Genomic DNA, 19,232 nt, shown 5'->3' with positions numbered 1-19,232 from the left:
GTTCGGATCCCACATACAGACCGGTTCCCGCTCACTGGCTGAGCGAGGCGCGGGAGCAACGCCGAGGGTTGCGGTCCCGTTGCCGGTCCCCGGTCTGGTGCGGGGGCAACACTGAGGGTTGCGATCCGTTGCCGGACACGGAAAAAGACAAAAAGACAAAAAAAATAAATAAATAAAAAATAAAGATGACTGGTAAGGGGATCTTAACCCTTGACTTGGAGTTGTCAACACCACGCTCACCCAGTGAGCGAACCGGCCATTCCTATGTGGGATCCGAACCCCGGACCTTGGTGTTATCAGCACCACACTCTCCCGAGTGAGCCACGGGCCGGCCCATTCCCTGAAGTTTTTTAGGAAAGTTCCTTTTCAAAGTCCCACCCTCTCAAGATTAGAGCTATGTAAATAATACACACACAGAAGAAGAGAGTGGGAGAAACACTTTAAAATGTTAGCAGTGCTTATTTTAGTGTGAAGCGGCCAAGAAGTATTTGTTTTTCTTTTTCTCTAGTTGCCAAATTCTTGTCTTGTGATTAAATTATTTTTATAGCAATTTTTTTGTGTGTGTGGCTGGCTGGTATGGGGATCCAAACCTGTGACCTTCGTGTTATAGAGCTGAAAAATAATTTTTATTTATTTATTTAAAAGATGACCAGTAAGGGGATCTTAACTCTTGACTTGGTGTTGTGAGCACCACGCTCTCCCAAGTGAGGCACAGGCTGGCCCCTGAAAAATAATTTTTAAACAAAAAGTTACCTTGGTTGCCCCACAAAGTAAGGATTTCTTTTTTTCTTTTTTTGTTTTTTTTTTTTACTGACTGGTAACGGGATCACAACCCTCGGTGTTGCGCCCCGCACCACGCTCAGCCAGTGAGTGGGAACCGGTCTCCACATGGGATCCGAACCCTCGGCGGGAGCGCCACCGCGCTCTCAAGCAGCGCACTCGCCAGTGCGCCACCGGGCCAGCCCCAAAGTAAGGATTTCTACCTCTGCTTTGGCCAAAGAGAGTGAGGAGAGATAGAACATGGCAGGGGTTGGGCCTGGGGTATATTAATGAGAAAACCAGGCAAAGTGGGGGCGAGGATAACAGCCAAGACCTCTGAGCTGTCCCTTCTGTCCTAGTGCCTTCTGAGGCTTTAGGTTCAGGGAATTATTTATTTTTCCAGAGTGCTGGCTGAGCTGATGGAGATGAGGGTGACATGTCCCCCTCCCCCCACCATGGCATCTGTGGGATGATGCAGGAAAACATGAGTTAGATGGTAGAAATGTCAGATGACTTGGGGCTGGGGGAATAGCCATATCCTAAAAACCCAATCTGCGTAAAGAGAAGTCCCTAATGAGAGGCCACAAGGCTTCGTCCTTGGGGTGCTATCCAAATATTTTAAGAGCAAATTGGAGGGAGACCGAGAAAGGATACTTTGCAATGCACTGACGACATTGAGATGGGAGAACAAGTTCACAGACAAAATTATTGCAGCAGCCTAGACAGCTTGGCTCAGACCAGTAAAGATAACATTGAACAGACCCAAATGCAAAGGCCCATATTTAAGCTAAAAAACTGTATATAGTAGAATATTGTCTTCCTTCCTTCCTTCCTTCTTTCTTTGCTTATCTATACTTTCTAAATTTTCTGCACTGGGCCTACATGACTTTTATAATAAAAAAGTGACTTAAAAAATGATCATAACAGCTGACAGTTTGTGTGACTATAAGTTAATATAATGCCAACTCTGAAAAAAATGCCAGTGAATCCAGAGTTTGCCAGTGGGCTTCTTTCCCTCCCCATTTTGGGGGACACATGCAAAAAGCAGGAGGCACGGGAAGATGGAGGATTCAGAGAACAAAGCCTTAGAGGAAAGTGGCAAAGAAACCAGGGGGTTTTGCCTAGGGAGAATGAAGAGTGATGCGATAGCTGATGTCTCCAAATACCTGAAGGCCTGTGGTTTCAGGGAAAGCAAAAAAGAATTACAGCTGCTGGTGAATGCCTAGCTAAGGCCAATGGATGGACATTAGAATGGGGGCAGATCTGGATCCAGCAACAACGAAAAGAACTAACAGCGATGACCAAGAATGGCCTGAATAGACTCAGGAAGTACTGAGCTCACCGTCACCAGAACTGTTTCAGCTGCACTGGACCAATGCTTGACAGAGATGCTGCAGAGATCTCCTGCCTGATGTGGGGCAGGATAAGGTCTTTCCAGCAGCTTCAAGAACCCAGCCTTCTGGATTCAACCACTGATTACCTGGCACTTCTGTATGAGGTGAGCCCTCCCCACCCAGGGCCTACCCATTCACCCCCTCTTGGAGCATGGCATCCCCCTCACCGTGGGGATGAACTGAATTTCATAGGCATCCACAGGGCCAGGAGCCCGGGTCCACTCTGTTCGAACTGTTGTCTCCTCCAGGAGGTGCATTCTCATTCCCTCAATGGTTGGCACCTCTGTCCAGGAGAATGGTAGGGAAAGCTGGTTAGCCCAAGGCATTCAATCCCCACCCCCACCATCACCACCCCTTTTATTCAGGGCCACAGCCAGAGGCTGGTCCAAGTTCCCACTCCTCTCTGCCAGTTGGCAAAAAACTGGCAGAGGCCTGAACAGATCCCGGGTCTCCTTCACCTTCCCCCATCTCCAGGAATACAGAATCTTCCTAATCAAACCAAAGGGGCCCCCAGAGTGCTCATCAGAGATCCGAAGGCCAGTACTGCTGGATGGCATGCCCCAATGGTTCTGCTGTCCCTAGTAGAGGCTGGCTCCTCTGACGACACCCCCTACCCCCAATTTATGATATCCCTCCACTCTTCCTCCAGGTCCCTGGGCCCGTAGGTTTCAGGCTCGGGTCCTCCCAATGGTTCCTGTTCTCAGAACCCCAGTCCCTGACCTAGCATATTGGTGAAGGCTGCCTGCTCACCTTCTCCGCAGTCATCCCCGGCATAACCTTCTTGGCAGAAGCAGCTACCCTCGCGACACTCTCCCCGGCCACGGCATTCCCCAGGGCACGTCTGGATGGCGCAATCGGGGCCTTGGAATCCTTCGACACACACACACTGACCCGCGCGGCACAGTTCCCTGGGCCCGCAACCCCCGGGGCAGGCGCTGGCCGGAGGCTCTTCCCGCCCGCAGTCTTCGCCACCATAACCCGCGTGGCAAACGCACACTCCCTGCACACAGCGCCCACGGCCCCGGCAGTCTGCTGGGCAGGTGCGGGTGGCGCAGGCAGGGCCAGTGTAGCCTGGGTCGCACACGCAGCGTCCGTCCACACAGCGGCCGCGCCCGTGGCAGTTGGAGGGGCAGGTGCGGAAGCCGCAATCTTCGCCGGCATAGCCCTCCCAGCAAGTGCACACACCGTCCTGGCACACGCCATGTTGGCTGCAGTCGCTCGGGCACCGCCTCACGCCGCAGTCCTCGCCCGAGTAGTCGTCGTTGCAGACGCAGCGCCCATCCAGGCACTGGCCGCGGCCTCGGCAGTCCCCGGGGCAGCTGCGCGAGCTGCAGTCCTCGCCCGAATAGCCCGCGTCGCACACGCACACGCCATCCTCGCAGCGGCCGTGCCCTCGGCAGTCCCCGGGACACCGACGGCTCCCGCAGTCCTCGCCCGTGAAGCCCGAGTTGCACACGCAGCGGCCGTCCACGCAGCGCCCGCGCCCGCGACAGTCGCCAGGGCAGGCGCGCGTGCCGCAGTCTCGGCCAGTGTACCCGGGCCAACACACACAGCGGCCACTCTCACAGCGGCCCCGACCACGACAGTCCCCGGGACAGCTGCGCACGCCACAGTCCTCGCCGCTGTAGCCCGCGTTGCACACACACACACCATTCTCGCAGCGCCCATGGCCCCTACAGTCGCGAGGGCAGGCGCGCGCGCCGCAGTCAGGCCCGGTATACCCCGGCCAGCACACGCAGCGGCCATCCTCGCAGCGGCCCCTTTGGTTGCAGTCGCCAGGGCAGCTGCGCACGCCGCAATCGTCTCCACTGTAGCCCACGTCGCAGATGCATTCGCCGTCCTCGCAGCGCCCGCGGCCCCGGCAGTCGCGCGGGCACGTTCGCGTGCTGCAGTCCTCGCCCGCGTACCCGGGCCAGCACACACAACGGCCGTCCACGCAGCGCCCGCCCTCGCCACAGTCCCAGGGGCAGTTCCTCACCCCGCAGTCCTCGCCAGTGTAGCCGGGGTCGCACACGCAGCGCCCTTTCTCGCAGCGCCCCCTCTGACTGCAGCCTCGAGGGCAGCTCCTCACTGCACAGTCCTCGCCAGTGTAGCCGGGGTTGCACACGCAGCGCCCGTTCTCGCAGCGCCCCCTCTGACTGCAGCCTCGAGGGCAGCTCCTCACCGCACAGTCCTCGCCAGTGTAGCCGGTTTCGCACACGCAGCGCCCGTTCTCGCAGCGCCCTCTCTGGCTGCAGCCCCGAGGGCAGGAGCGCTGGCCGCAGTCGTCGCCTGTGAAACCGGCCCGGCACACGCACGCGCCCTGCACGCAGCGCCCGCGGCCTTGGCAGTCCCCAGGGCAGGAGGGCCAGCCACAGCTGGGACCGGTGTAGCCAGGGAAGCACACGCAGCGACCGCGGACACAGCGACCCTGATCGTTGCAGTCATCAGGGCAGGACCCAGAGGCTGAGGGCGGGGAGGTGGGGGACATCCCAGCGTCTGCGGGGTCAGAGCAGGTGGGTCCACCCCAGCCTGGCTCGCAGGAACAGGCACAGCGGCTCAGATCAAACACACCATGGAGGCTGCAGAGGCTACGAACATCTGTCTGGCCTGGAGTAGGAGGGAGAGGTAGGCCTCAGTCCCTTGGAGAGGAGAGAAGCTGAGCCCATATAGTGCTCCTATGGGTCAACCCCTCCAGCAGGGCCAGCCTCATTTCATAAGGCCATCTTAGCTCCCAGCTGCATAATATATGTTGCCTCCCAGGGCCCTAGCATATGCTTGGGTTGACATCTAGCCCAGCACCACTCTTCAGGTTGTGCCCTGGGCTACACCCACCACCCCTAAGGGCAAGGAAAGGGTGCCTTTTTCTAATTCATACCAAGTTTTTTTATGAACCAGTGATAGCCACCCCAACCTAACCCACCTCTCCACCTTCCTCTTCTTCTGTGTCCCCTCCTGTGATCACCTGCTCACCTGTGCCAGCCTGGGCAGCAGCAGGACAACATCCCCCAGTGCACTGTTCCTTGAGCCCCTTCACCAGTTCCTCCAAGATCTCCAGCCGGACTCTCAGGGCCTGAACCTCTGAAGCAGGGACCGGCGGCTCATTGCCCGGGGTACAGCCACAGCCAGCAGAAGGGGGCAGGTTAATTCGGTGGGTGAATACCACCTGCTTCTCCCCTCCTTCCACTGTGTGCTCATAAAGCTGAGAAGAGGGGCTTCCCCCTCCTGCTTCCACTGTGCGACCCCCTGGCTGGGGAGGAGGCCGTGGGGCTGAGAGTGTCACATTGGACCGTGGAGAGAAGGGGCCTGCTCTGGCTGTGCCCAGCAGCACCAGGAGGGCCAGACTAGAGGTTAGGGGACATTGGGCTGGCATCATTCAGGAGGCTGCAGAGAGAGAGGTCGTGTGAGAGCAGCTTCAAAAAGAAGGAGACAATATGGAGCCCCTTCTTTCCCAGTACACACCCACAATCCCATCACCCACAACTAATCTACCCAACTCAAATGTATATAAAAATTCACATCAGTTCAGCCCTAAAGGATACTGTCCCTGGGCATATCTGGTCTCTATCTCTCTTTCTGATGTCATTTGGTTACCTTGGCCCCCCCTTTTTTATGTGTTTCCCCCACACTGGTCTTTTGTTTGTCATGAAAACACTACCAAACTACAGTAGCCTAAGAGCCTTTGCACTGTATGTTTCTTCTGTCTGTGATGCTCTTCACTCAGCTCTTAAAGGCTGGCTCCTCCTTGTTCAAATCTTAACTCATGTCTCTCTCTTTCTCTCTCTCTTTTTTTCCACTTCTCTTTTTTCTTTTTTAACTCACATGTCATCCATTGCCTCTGAGAAGCCTTCCTTATGTCCAATCAGGGCAGTATTCCATTACTTTCTATCACAATACCTGCCCATGTTCTTCATGCCAGTTACTGCTGCCTGAATGATCTCTTCATGTGTTTGTTTGTTTGTTACCTTTCTCTTACTACTTGAATGGGAGCTCCATGAGAACAGGGGCATTGTTTGTTCTGGCACTGCTCTATCCCTGTGCCTGGCACATAAATATGTTGGATAAATGTATCATCCAACACATCTATGTTGAATGGATTAGCAGATGAGTACTTAGAGTCAATCCTTCCCCAAGCACTTGGATCCCAGATCCTACTGTCTTCTCAGAATCCTTAAGGTGTAGATTATCTTCTCTTTCTCTCTTTTATTCCATCCCTTCACTCTCAACTAGCTCCTTCCCATCGGCTTCTATATGAGCTCACAGATCTCCCACTAGAAAAAAAAAAAAGAAAGAAAGAAAAAAAACCTCTTTCTCAGGACTTAACATGATCAAATATCAAGACTTACTATAAAGGTTCAAGGATAGACAGATGGAATAGAATAGGGCCCAGAAACAGACCCAAACATATGTGGTCATCTCACTAATGACAAAGGGCCACTGCAAAAAAACAAAACAAAACGAAATGAAAAAAACCACAAAGGGCCACTGCAATTAAGAGAAGGGAGGAAGTGCTGGGTCAATTGAAGATCCCTATGGAAAAAACATCAATAAATCTCTACCTTAAGTCCACAGAAATTAATTGAGATGAGTCAGGGAACTAATTACGAAAGGTAAAAAGTACCTTTCATAAAACTACTCCACAGAAGAAAAATAGGAGAAAACCAGGGCCGGCCCATGGCTCACTTGGGAGAGTGTGGTGCTGATAACACCAAGGCCACAGGTTCGGATCCCTATATAGGGATGGCCAGTTAGCTCACCTGGAAGAGTGTGGTGCTGACAACACCAAGTCAAGGGTTAAGATCCCCTTACCGGTCATCTTTAAAAAAAAAAAGGAGAAAACCCGTATGACTTTGGAGTAAGCCAAAGATTTCTTAAGTGGGATGGACACGCACACATAAAACCTAACCCCCCCAAAAAGAGGGGTTGGACCTCGTTAGAATTGGTAACTTCTGGTCATCAAATGACACCTTTAAGAGTATAAAAAGAGGGCCGGCCCGGTGGTGCACTGCTACAGTGCGCCACTTGGGAGCGCGGTGGCGCTCCCACCGAGGGTTCGGATCCCACATACAGACCGGTTCCCGCTCACTGGCTGAGCGAGGTGTGGGAGCAACACCAAGGTTTGCGATCCCGTTGCCAGTCCCGGTCCGGTACGGGCGCGACACTGAGGGTTGTGATCCGTTGCCAGACACGAAAAAAGACAAAAAGGAAAAAAAAAAAAGAGTATAAAAAGACAAGCCACAGACTGGGAGAAAATATGTGAGATACACACACATACAGAGAAAAAGAGGATTAAAATCTAAAATAAAGAATTCTACAAAATATCTTCAGTATAGTAATGGAAAAAAAGAAAAAGAAAAATTCTACAAAACAAAACAAAAATCAAAAGTTAGGAAACCCAGTTTTTTAAACTGGCAAAAACTTAAACAGGTTCACCACAAAAAATATGTATCCAAAGGGCCAATAAGCATACGAAAAGGTGTACAACATCACTAGTCATCAGGGAAATGCACATTAAAACCAATATGAGGGTGGCATGTGGCCATGTTAAAAAAAACCCAAAAAGCCAAAAAACCCACAAACAAACCCAAAAACCAATATGAGGGGCTGGCCAATTAGCTCAGTTGGTAAGAGCATGGTGTTAATAACACCAAGGTCCAAGTTTCAATCCCTGTACTGGCCAGCTGCCAAAAAAAGAAAAAAAAGAAACACCAATATGAGATGCCACTAAATATCCACTAGAATAGGTAAAATTAAAGGGAGTGACATTGCTCAATATGGGCAAGAATGTGAAGGAACTGGAACTCTTATCTGTTGCAAGTGGGAGCATAAATTAGTGCAAATACTTGGAAAAGTGTTGGTTTTTACTAAAGCATATAGTCTATAACCCAGTAATTCCACTTCTTGTTAAATATCCAAAAGAAATGATTGCACATATCCTCCAAAAGACATGTACAATAATGTTCATGAGATTTATTCATATTAACCAAAACTGGAAACAACTCAAGTGTCCATTGATAGTAGGATAAATAAATAAATTACAGGAGAGGCATACAATGGAATACTATACAGCAATACAAATACCCTATTGCTACATGCAACATGGATGAACTTCACACACATAATGTTAAGCAAAAGAAACCAGACACAAAAAGAGAACACTCTGAATGATGCCATTTATATGATGTTCAAATCCAGGCAGAGCTAATCTTTGCTTTTAGGAGATAGGATAGGATTACTTCAAGGGAAAGTATTGATTGGGAGGAGTCACAAAGGAGATTTTTGCAAATGTTTTGTATCTTGATCTGGGTGGTGGTTAAAGAGATGTACATATATTCAAAAATTCATTGAGGCTAGCCGGTTAGTTCAATTGGGAGAGCCTGAGCTGATAATAACAAGGTCAATGGTTCAGATCCCTGTACCAGCCTGCTACCAAAAAAAAAAAAAAAAAAAAAAAGGTACACTGAAGATTTGTGCCTATCACTGTATGAAATTCAAACCTTAAAAAACAAAAACCCTTCCTTAATTTTGCATCATCTCCAGCTACCACATACTTCTCTCCTCTACTTCATAGTCACAGATGTCAAAAGATTTATCTGTGCTTGCTATTTCCATTTCCTCATATCCCAGGCATGCCTCAATCCACTCTCATCTGGTTTCCCCATCCCCCTTCAACCCACCAAACAGCTCATCCTAAAGTCTCCCAATGACCTGGGTGTCACAAAATCTAAGGGACATTTGTTCTCATCTTACTTGACCTCTCAAAAATCACTGGACATAGTTGACCACATTTTTCATTTTAAAACATTCCGTATCCATGCCATCCAATATGGTAGCCAGGAGAAATATGTGGCTCTTGAACACTTGAAATGTGGCTAGAGTGACTGAGGAACTGAATTTTGTTCAGTATTTAATGGACTGGCCGGTTAGCTCAGTTGTTTAGAAGCATGGTGTTGATAACACCAAAGCCCGGGGTTTGATTCCTGTACTAGCCAGCTGCCAAGAAAATAAAAAACAAAATAATTAAAATAAATAAATAAATAAAAGCTCCCCAGATGATTGTGATGTGCACCAGAGTTAAAACCTACAGTTGTAATAACTCACGTAGGTACCCTCATCCAGACTCACGACTTTACTTTCCAAACAATATGCCAATTTGTAAAACCAGCGCAGTCATTTCCTCCTAGCTCCACAGTAATGCAACACAGTAATCCAACTGCCTAGTTGGCATCTCCTCTTGGGCACCTCAAATTCATCATGTCTGTAACTGAATGATTGTCCTTCCTATACCCCACCCCCTGCCAGCATTCCCCATTGCAGCTCATAGCCCCACCATTAATCCAGCTTTACAAGTCAGAAATCTAACAGCCCATTCAATGCTACCATATTTCATCAGATTTACCGATATTTTCTCATAATCATCTCTTCAATTCATTTCCTTCTCTCCGTCTTACCATCATTATAAGTTCAAGCTACCATCCACCTGTTGCCTGACAAATGCAATTTCCTCTTAGCTGATCTGTCTTCTTCCATTCACTCTTTACCTCTACCAGAATGCCCCTCTCCTCCTAAAACTCTTCAGTGTCTCCCTTCCAAATTCTCTTAGAACACTGACAAACAGCCCTGCATCACATGGCCCCTGCTGACCTCTCCCACCTTATCTGCCATGCATTTCTCTTCCTCTCTCCACTCTAGCTCCACTGACCTTCATTTTCTTTGTGCTCCTTCCCCAGACCCTGTATACGCTGTTCCCTGAATGTGGAATGCTCTTCCCTTCTTGCTTGGCCTCCTCATCCTTCAGGTCTCAGCCCCACACCACTTCCTCAGTGAAGCTTTCCTGACCAGGCCGGTCCCCCTAACATGTGATATCACAGTACCATGTAATTCTCACTTGCAGTATTTATAACAATTTGTGATCATATATAAATAAATGTATAATGGGATTATTTTATCCTTTCTTGCCCACCCTCAATCTTGCCCACTAGAGTATAAGGTCCTTGGGAGCAGGCATGACACCTCTTGGCTGCTGTATCCTTGTGTTTGGCACATAATAGGTGCTCAATAAACAGTTACTGACTATATGAATGAATGAAAAGTACAAATTAATCCCAGGACTAACACTGAAGCTGGAACCAAGGACAGGACCAAGGTCAGGGCTAGGACCACGGACAGTGTCTGGGACTGTAAGTTGCTTAGAAACAGCAGCTGGGGTAGAAGTGGAGTCGGAGACCAGGCCCAGGCGAATCCTGGCAGGACCAGATGGTGCAAGCACTTTGGAAAACTGCTTGGCAGAGTCTATTAAATTTACTAAAGCTCGGGCCGGCCCGTGGCTCACTCGGGAGAGTGCGGTGCTGATAACACCAAGGCCATGGGTCCGGGTCCCTACATAGGGATGGCCGGTTGGCTCACTTGGGAGAGTGTGGTGCTGACATCACCAAATCAAGGGTTAAGATCCCCTTAAAAAAAAAAAGTTAAAAGCAGCAGCTGGGGTAGAAGTGGAGTCGGAGACCAGGCCCAGGCGAATCCTGGCAGGACCAGATGGTGCAAGCACTTTGGAAAACTGCTTGGCAGAGTCTATTAAATTTACTAAAGCTCGGGCCGGCCCGTGGCTCACTCGGGAGAGTGCGGTGCTGATAACACCAAGGCCATGGGTTCGGATCCCATATAGGGATGGCCAGTTGCTCACTGGGTGAGCGTGGTGCTGACAACACCAAGTCAAGGGTTAAGATCCCCTTACCGGTCATCTTTAAAAAAAAAAAAATTTACTAAAGCTGAACATATGCAAACCCTATGACCTTTCAATGCCACTCCTAGGAATATACCCAACACAGCAGGTACTACTCATAATAGCCCTAAACTGGTAACTACCCATGTCTCATACCAGTAGAATGGATTAAATAAATTGTTTATTCACACAGTGGAATAAAATAAAGCAATAAGAATAAACTACAATTACATGCAATAACGTGCATGGATCTTATTAATATGAGGTTGAGCAAAAGAAGCCAGACACATAAGAGAACATGGAGCATAATTCTATTTATATGAAGTCTGAGGAAAGACGATAATCTGTTGTGTTCCAAGCCAGAAATGTAGCACTCTTTGCTCAGGTGAAAAGTTGAGGAGAGACTATGGCAGGTGCCCAGCTCTTCCAGACTGGAAAGGCTGAGAGAGAGGGCAACTAAGTGGGGGAAATGCTGACTTATGAGGAGGGAGGGGGCTGTGACCCTCCCTGACACATGCACATTTCCTGGCTTCCTACTCCTAAACTCCTCTCGCTCAGAGTAAAAGGAGTTTTTAGGGCTACCAGCCATCACACTCTGCCACCAGTCAGTGAGAGACGGAAGGAGAGTTGGACAACAGGGACAGAGTGTTTCCACCCCGAGAGGCACCCCACCCAAGAAAGCCCAGGCAGAGAGGCCTGGCATGCAGGGACCTTCCCTCATCTGTGGCCCCAGCCCTTCTCTCAGCTGGGAGTGTAGTCTTGGGTAAGAGGTGAGCCTACCCTCAAATCCTGTCACTCTAAGGCCCTGCAAATCAGCCCCACACCCACCATGGAGGGTGTGAACACACAAATATGTGTATACATGTACACATACAAATATATTCATGTGTGCTCATCCACAAATACAAATATGAACACACCTGCACATAAATACTCATATCCATCCAAATAAGCCTGCATCTTTGCAGGCACACATGTGCGTGGGCACACATACACATACCCCCTTCACATTTCCTCACCACTCAGTCATTGTTGGCTCAGAGGGCAGCTGTTTGAGTCAAAGAACTCAGTTGGAGTGAGGGGAGCTAAACAGGAGGTCCTTCCCAAGTGGGGAGCAGAGGATACACAGTCCTCCGTTGTACTTCCCCACACCCCTGGAGGCCTCTGAGAGTTGTCCTGTACCCTATCCCCAGCAATTGGACCCTGCATCTCTCCCCACGTGGTGGGGGAAAAGGGAGAGGGTCTCTGCATTAGGAAGGAGTACAAAGAGTCCACTAGCTTCTCTGGAAGGCTGGTGAGGCTGGTCTAGAAGAGGAGTGGTCCCCATAGACCACACTCCCAGAGCCCCCTTCCCAGTCCTCTTCCCCTGCCCACGACCAGCACCCTCCTCCAGTTCCCCCCTTACAACTCTTGGAAGAATTCCGCTCTTAGCACTGAATTTGGGTGCCTCTTGTGTCTTCCCTCATCATTCCCCTACTGCTGTGTCTGGGGTGCCGCTCTGTAGTGTGTGAGGCCTCACCCTCTTGGCACCCTCCCCACAGTTGGAGGGCTGGCAGGGGTGGGGGGACATCTTCCCAAACTATGACTCAGCTTCCTGGGTATTCAGTGTTGTGGCCAACTTTAACACTTTGCTCATCAGGGACTGTAGGTCTCAAGGGGTGGGGAGAGGGACAGGCTTCCATGAGGGATGTTCCAAAGATGGGGGGTTCTAGTCCCACCTCTATGCCTCCTTCTGCCTCTCCTGCCACACCCCTACCTGAATCTAGCAGTGAGGGCTGAAGGTAGAAGGGATTCTAGGAGCATAAGAGGAGGGAGTGTGTATGGGAGGAGTCCCAGATATTGGACTGATACCACGTGGGAAGGGGGTGGGGGGGAAGTGAGTTGGGGGATCCAGATGCCCCTTATTCTGGGAAGCTAATGGGTCAGGGGAATGGAAATATTAAGAGAAAACATTTCCAGATCGCCAATATTAAAAGGTCAAGGGGGCAGTGAGAGACAGGAAGGCAGGTCCTGGTTCTGCCCCAAGCAGAAGGAAGTTTGAGGAATGGAGGTAGTGGGTCCCCAGGGATTTGGAGGTAGCGCTGGGGAAAGAGGGGAGGGGGATGGAGATCTGGGAAGCGGGGGCGGGGCAGACGGCAGCTGCGGTGTTTCCGAGTTCCTTCTCAGTAGTTCCCCTCAGTTCCACTTCCAGTTGTTTCTAAGCCATTAAATTCTTTCCAGGCTAGATAAGGGGTCCGCCCGCCCCACCCGGGGTGTGTCACGTGTACGGGGGGGGGGCGGGGGGAGATTCAGATGGACAGAAGCAGGGAGAGCCTGGAAGGAGGATGGAGTGAAGATGGAGCGCCAGTGCCCCCAGAGGCATCTCTCAGCCGTCCCAGCCCTGCTGAACTGTGAGTTATGGGTGCAGAGCTCTAGCCAAGAACAAGTTTCAGGATCCTCTATGCAAGCTCTGTGACTTTCCCAGACCTGACATTCTCCACTCTACCCCATTTCAGCATTTCCTAAAGACATCCCCCAGATCTCCCTGCCAGGTCCTCCAACTCCTGTACTGCCACCTGGGGAGTCCCCACCTGGATGCCCAAAGAAACTCCCTGGGCACCTTGAGGTGCCGCTAGCCCTGGCTCAGCTGCTCCAACCCAGGTACTTGGGATTCCACCAGCATTTTCCTCCCGAGGTTCAGTGGGCCGCCAGCTCAGCCTATCTCTTGTATTCCCCCGAGCCCCAGCACCTCTGGAGCTCAGGGACCCACCTCACCCATAACCCACCTCTACCCTGCTGCCACCACCTGACGCCCATAGTCCCTCTCGGGTGTCTGCATTCCATTCAAACCCGGCATCCCCACCACCGCCATGGATACTGCCCTGTCCTCCCAGACACACCCTCCACAGGGAGTCTGGTCCCCAGTGCATGCTCCTATTTCCTCTGTCCTGAACAGAGAGTCCCTGCCCTGGGAAGCACTCCTGAGAGCTCTCCAGCCACATCTTCACCTGGGGTGTGGGGGATAGGAGAGATATCCCTTGCCTCTCCCTGCTCTTCCATCTGGGTCTCCCCAGAGCTCTATTCCTTACCTGGGCAACGGGATGCCTGCAATGCCTCTGCACCTGCTCTGTCCCCAAACCCCAGAAGTGGAGTGTCTCAGGACAGGGCAGGGTGGGCTCCCCTTGACAGCTCTGGGCTCCTCGAAGGTCCTCCTTGCTTGTCCCCTGCAGCAGGGGCTCACTGAGCAACGACCAACTGTCGGTCTTGGCAGCGACAGCAAGAAGGAGGGAGCCTGCAGCGAGCAAGGGGAGGAGAAGGGGAGGACCAGCAGGAGGTCAGGAAGGGGAGGGGAGATAGGGCAGGTCCTCCCCCCCCCACTAGGGCCTCCCACATGCCACCCCTCCCTGTCTAGGATCACTGAGTCTCACCATACCCTCATCTCATCCCCTCCATCCCTGGTCTTACCTCCCAAGTTCTTTCCCATCCCACTTCTCCCCCTCAGTGGCTGGCTGCTACAGGGATGGAACCCTGGACTTTGTGTTATCAGTACCATGCTCTAATCAACTGAGCTAACCAGCCAGCCTGCCATCCCATTTTATTTTATTTTTTTTCAAAAGATGACCGGTAAGGGGATCTTAACCCTTGACTTGGTGTTGTCAGCACCACGCTCCCCCAGTGAGCAAACCGGCCATCCCTATATGGGATCCGGACCGTGGCCTTGGTGTTATCAGTACCGCACTCTCCCGAGGGAGCCACAGGCCAGCCCCTGCCATCCTATTTTAAACTCCTTCTCCCCACTCTACTTTTCACCCAACTTGACTTTCCCCATCCCTCCTGCCATTTCTTTTTCCCACCATTTCCCCACCAATTGCCCCTTCTTTCTGACACCAATTTTCTCCTCTCTGCCAATGTCCTTCCTCATGGCCAGCCCCTCTTCCCCTTCCCTCCTCCTCAATCCCCTTCCACCTCTTCCCAGCCACTGCTCTGGCTTGGATCTCTGGGTCTCACCCCACCTGTCAGCTGCCCAGCACTGATCATCCTCCCACCAATTCTCCCCTGGCAATGCAGGGCAGCGAGCAGAGGCAGGAGGCAGAAAGCAGGAGGCAACCTCCCTCTCAAGCCTAAATCCCTTTCCAACATTGGACTGTGGGTCCATCTCTGGGACTCCAAGGGCCCACCCCGCCCCAGCCCCACCGCCTCTTCCTCTCCTATCTACTCCACTTGCCCAGTCCCTCTCCCGTTCTCAGCACAGGATCACTGCCCCCTTCTTATACTCCCGCTTCAGCAGAGTGCTAGAGAAATGGCATGTGAGGCTTGGGCACTGGCTAGACAGGGGCCTGGCTGAATACCAGGGTGTGTACGACTCAGGAAGGAAGTTGGGGTTGAGGGGAAACTGGGATGGAAAGCCTGAAGATTAGAAGGAAGGTTTAGGGATGAAGAAAGCGAGAGGCAGGAGGGAAGCATGGGGTGGGGCACACAGACGGAGTGGTGAAGTTGTGGGAAGCTGAAGGAGGCTAACGTCTGGGTGCTGCAGGTGTAGGAAGTGAGAAAGGGCTGGAGGAACAGGACACCTTGGTCTCAGGCAGAGACAGAAAGACTGATGACCAGAGGACAGGGCAAACAGGGAGGCAGACACACCCCACATAAACCTGCTCATATCACTGTATTGCTTCATTTCCCCATGTGCTACCCTGAAGACAGGCTGAAAAAGAGACTTTTGCCACAGAGGGAGAACATCTACACTGACGGAGAACCCACCCCAAACTCCACACTGAGGACAGAGTTCCTTCTATTTGCCACAAACCTCACCATTGAGGTGTAGTTTGGCCAAGTCACAGGTGATGGTGAAAGAGATGTGAAGGAGCCGGCATGTACCTGATTCTGCCATGTGGGTTGGGGCACAGGCGTCTGCACCCCAGATCAGGTCCCCATGGTCACAAGTGTGCTGGCACAGCATGTGGCTGTGGCCAGATGCCCAGCTAGTTCCATGTGGCTGATGGCAAAAACATGCATAGGCTCTCGCGTGGGTGTCCCCGTGTGTGTCCGTGTGTCTGGGTGCGTGTGGCTGTTTTTTCCTGGCTTTGATAGGGAGGATGAAGTCAGCCTCTTGGATGGGGATGGGCTCCGCTTCCTTCCTCTGCCTTGGCCTGATGCCCCCAGAGCCAGAAGTGGGTAACAGCTCCCCTCGGATCTCCCTGCAGGGGATGGGGAGTGGGGCAGTAGATGAAAGGATAAGGGAGGGTCTTGAAACAGCATTACACAGAGACAGCAGACTGCACAGAGTATGGATTTTTTCTGACACCCTCAGATTTCAGATTTCTGCTCTATGGTCATATCCATTTTCTTTTTATGCCCCGTGCCTTGGTTTTATTATTTAGTAAGTATGGTCACCTTAAGTATATTTGTCCCAGAGTGGCCAGGAGACCCTGGAACCAAAAGATGCTCTGGCATGTTTTGGAAGCTCACTGCTGGGGTCGCAGAGAGGAATGCAGGATTCCAGATGTTTACAAGCTTACAAGGCATGTGGGGAAGCCACTGCGAGCTTGACAGGCATAGTTACAGGTTCTGAAATAATCATTGTCTAAAATTTGATTCAACCCCTGGATCTGAGGCTCATGGAGGAGCTCACGTCTTAAAACACATTTGTATCTCGTCAGAAAAGCACCAAGCCTTGCATAGTGCATATGCCCAACAAATGTTTGTCAATAGTGGGAGAAGAGGATGGGGAAATGGTGTAGGGAGCCACAAGTGCGAAGGCAGAGAATCCCAGTGGTCAGAGCTGGGTGGCTTCACTGAGGGTTCTTGGGTGGTGGGTAGAAAGGTCACAGTGCTGTCAAGAACTGTCCATATGTTCTGGCCCCTCACTGGATCCTTAACCCAGGTGTCCTCAGCTCTTAGTCCCCATCCTTGAATGAACCTCCAAGTTCCTGTCCTCACCTCAGGAAGTTAAAGGACAAAAGACATAGAAAAGGAAAGGGAAGATAGGGAGAAAAGAAAGACGACAAAGAGGAATAAGGGCAATTGAGGGCAAGGAGCTGACGGATAAAGAGAGGGGAATGAAGAGAGGCCAGAGGCTGCGATCCAAGGAAGCAGTCCCAGAGAGGGGAAGATAGAAAACATTTGTACTGGGCTTCCGTTTACAGTTTCCTACGCAGTGCAGGCATTTTATTAATCCCATTTTGTGGCTGAGGAAAAGGAGGCTCATAGATGTTAACTGCTTGTCCAGGGACTTGGCTAGTAGCGGTGAAGGTGGGCCTCACCCAGGTCTTCTGATTCCAAAGCCTGTGTTCTCTCCCTCACCCTAACTGCAGTTCTGGGAAGGGAAAGGATTGAGGACTTAGGGTAGAAACAAATCAAGTGGTTTCTTGAAGGACCTGCAGAACAGTAGAGAATCTGGATTTCTGAAACTTCTTTCTGCATCCAGTTATTGTGTAGATTCAGTTAGAATAAACTGCATAAGATGGGGGTGAGGGGAGGTGGTCAACATTCCATTATTGAGAACTGGGGGGTGTGGGGGGTAGGGGTGGGGAGATGGAAAACATCTAAAGAAAAGACAGAATCTGAGATGAAAGATGGGAGAGAGCTAAGAGGCTAGGGCTGAAAAAGGGGCACGAGAGGCATAGAAAGAATTTGGACCCTTAAAACTTCCTTTGCCCTGAGACAGAGACATGGGTGTGGGGAGAAGGGAGGAGAAAGGACATTTCTATCTCGTGACAAAAGAAGTCACACAATTGTTTTGTTCTCAGCTCTGGGGTGGGTGGGCGCCTGTATTTACCAGAGGGACCCAGGTCGCTGTGGCAACCACACATCTGGGCCACGGAATCCAGATGTGCTGTATCCAGAAGCCATAGCAGAACGATGAGGCAAACATTAGGCTCCCCAGTCCTGGCCCCCACAGCTGGGAAGAGGACAGAGGATTGGAGTCGGGAAGTGAAGGGCCAGGGGGAGGAAGGAGGAGGAGAGAGCTGAAGCGGGGGAGGAGGAAGTCATGGAAAGAGACAAGGAATGTGGACAAAGGAGTGGAAAGGGAAACAAAGAAGGGGTGTCACGAAAAAGGGAGGTGGCAAGCACAGGGTCAGCAACAGGAGAACATGAGAAGATCAAGAAAAAAAAAGGGAAAAAGACAGAGAAGCAGAGGGTGGAGAAGGAAAAATACAAAAGTGAGGGGAGAAAAGAACCAAGAAAAAGGGTCAAAAAGAGACGGTGGGTTAGAGGGCAAAGAAAGGCAGGAAAGAAGCTTAGAGAGATGAAGGGAGGGACAATGGGGTCAGGGATGACAGAGAACAAAAAGTGGGGATCCCAATGAAAGAAAGCAAGGGCTGGCCGGTTAGCTCACTCGGTAGAGCATGCTGCTGGTAACATCAAGATCAAGGGTTCAGATCCCCACACCTGGCCAGCCACCAGAAAAAAAAAAAAAAATGCCAAGGAAGGAAAACAGGTAAAAGGAAAACAGAACAGAAAGACAAAGAGGCCTAGGACAGGAAGGGGCCAGTGGGGTGCCAAAGTGACAGTGGCCTGGCATGCTGAGGTGGCTCTGAATGGGGTGATTTCATTCCTGGACAGAGGCATGGAGATCCGCATGGGCCTGGAGGGCAGCAGCCCAGAGCCTGACTCATCTTCACCCGCATGGAGCACCCACTCTCCATATCTCTCTATCTTCCTGCCACTCTACTCCTTCAGCCAAGAGAGGCCTGATGCCTAGTTCACAGCCAGTACCAGCTGTCCCTTGCTACTCAGCAGAGATGAAGCCTGCGTCACCCCAAGACCCCAGTCTGAGATGCCAGCACTTCAAGCACTTTCCTGGCCTCGAGTCAGGAAGGAGAAAGAGCAATGGAAGAAAGAAACAGTGATGGACCCAGATGGGATAAAAGGAGAATAGAGCAGAAAAGGACAATGTAAATGGGAAGAGAAAGGAGCAGAGGACGAGGAAAAGGTGTGTCTACTATGGGCCAGGCACTACAAACATCATCTTTCATCCTACATCAACCTGAGAAGTAGGCTGAGGAGTATTCTTCATATTACCATGAGGAAACTAAGGCAGAAAGTGTTTAAGGACATCTACTAACAAAGGGCAAGACAGGGAACCCAGCTCAGGTGACTTGCTTCCAAAATCCTTGTTCTCGGGCCGAGCCGTGGCGGACTCGGGAGAGTGCTGCGCTGGGAGTGCAGCAGCGCTCCCGCCGCGGGTTCGGATCCTATATAGGGATGACCGGTGCGTTCACAGCNTGTGGACAAAGGAGTGGAAAGGGAAACAAAGAAGGGGTGTCACGAAAAAGGGAGGTGGCAAACACAGGGTCAGCAACAGGAGAACATGAGAAGATCAAGAAAAAATAAGGGAAAAAGACAGAGAAGCAGAGGGTGGAGAAGGAAAAATACAAAAGTGAGGGGAGAAAAGAACA

At 51.1% G+C, this 19,232-nt stretch overlaps 1 protein-coding gene across 1 annotated transcript in view; it reads right to left on the bottom strand.

Moving 5' to 3' along the window:
* Positions 1–19,232, bottom strand: part of LOC103603642 (tenascin-X-like) — a gene marked incomplete at its 3' end in the record, with an annotated part of 43,660 nt that overhangs the window by 22,415 nt on the left and 2,013 nt on the right. Inside the window, exons 2-4 of the mRNA XM_008588206.1 lie at positions 5,106–5,516; positions 2,904–4,742; positions 2,321–2,436 (exon numbers count right to left, since the gene is read on the bottom strand). Of these exons, the coding sequence (XP_008586428.1) occupies positions 2,321–2,436; positions 2,904–4,742; positions 5,106–5,508 (2,358 nt within the window). The remainder of the gene's footprint in view (positions 1–2,320; positions 2,437–2,903; positions 4,743–5,105; positions 5,517–19,232) is intronic.

The sequence above is a fragment of the Galeopterus variegatus genome, unplaced genomic scaffold, assembly GCF_000696425.1.
Source record: "Galeopterus variegatus unplaced genomic scaffold, G_variegatus-3.0.2 Scaffold4713, whole genome shotgun sequence".
Taxonomy (NCBI): domain Eukaryota; kingdom Metazoa; phylum Chordata; class Mammalia; order Dermoptera; family Cynocephalidae; genus Galeopterus; species Galeopterus variegatus.
Note: the sequence above shows the minus strand (reverse complement) of the source record. Positions and strands in the feature narration are given on the sequence as shown.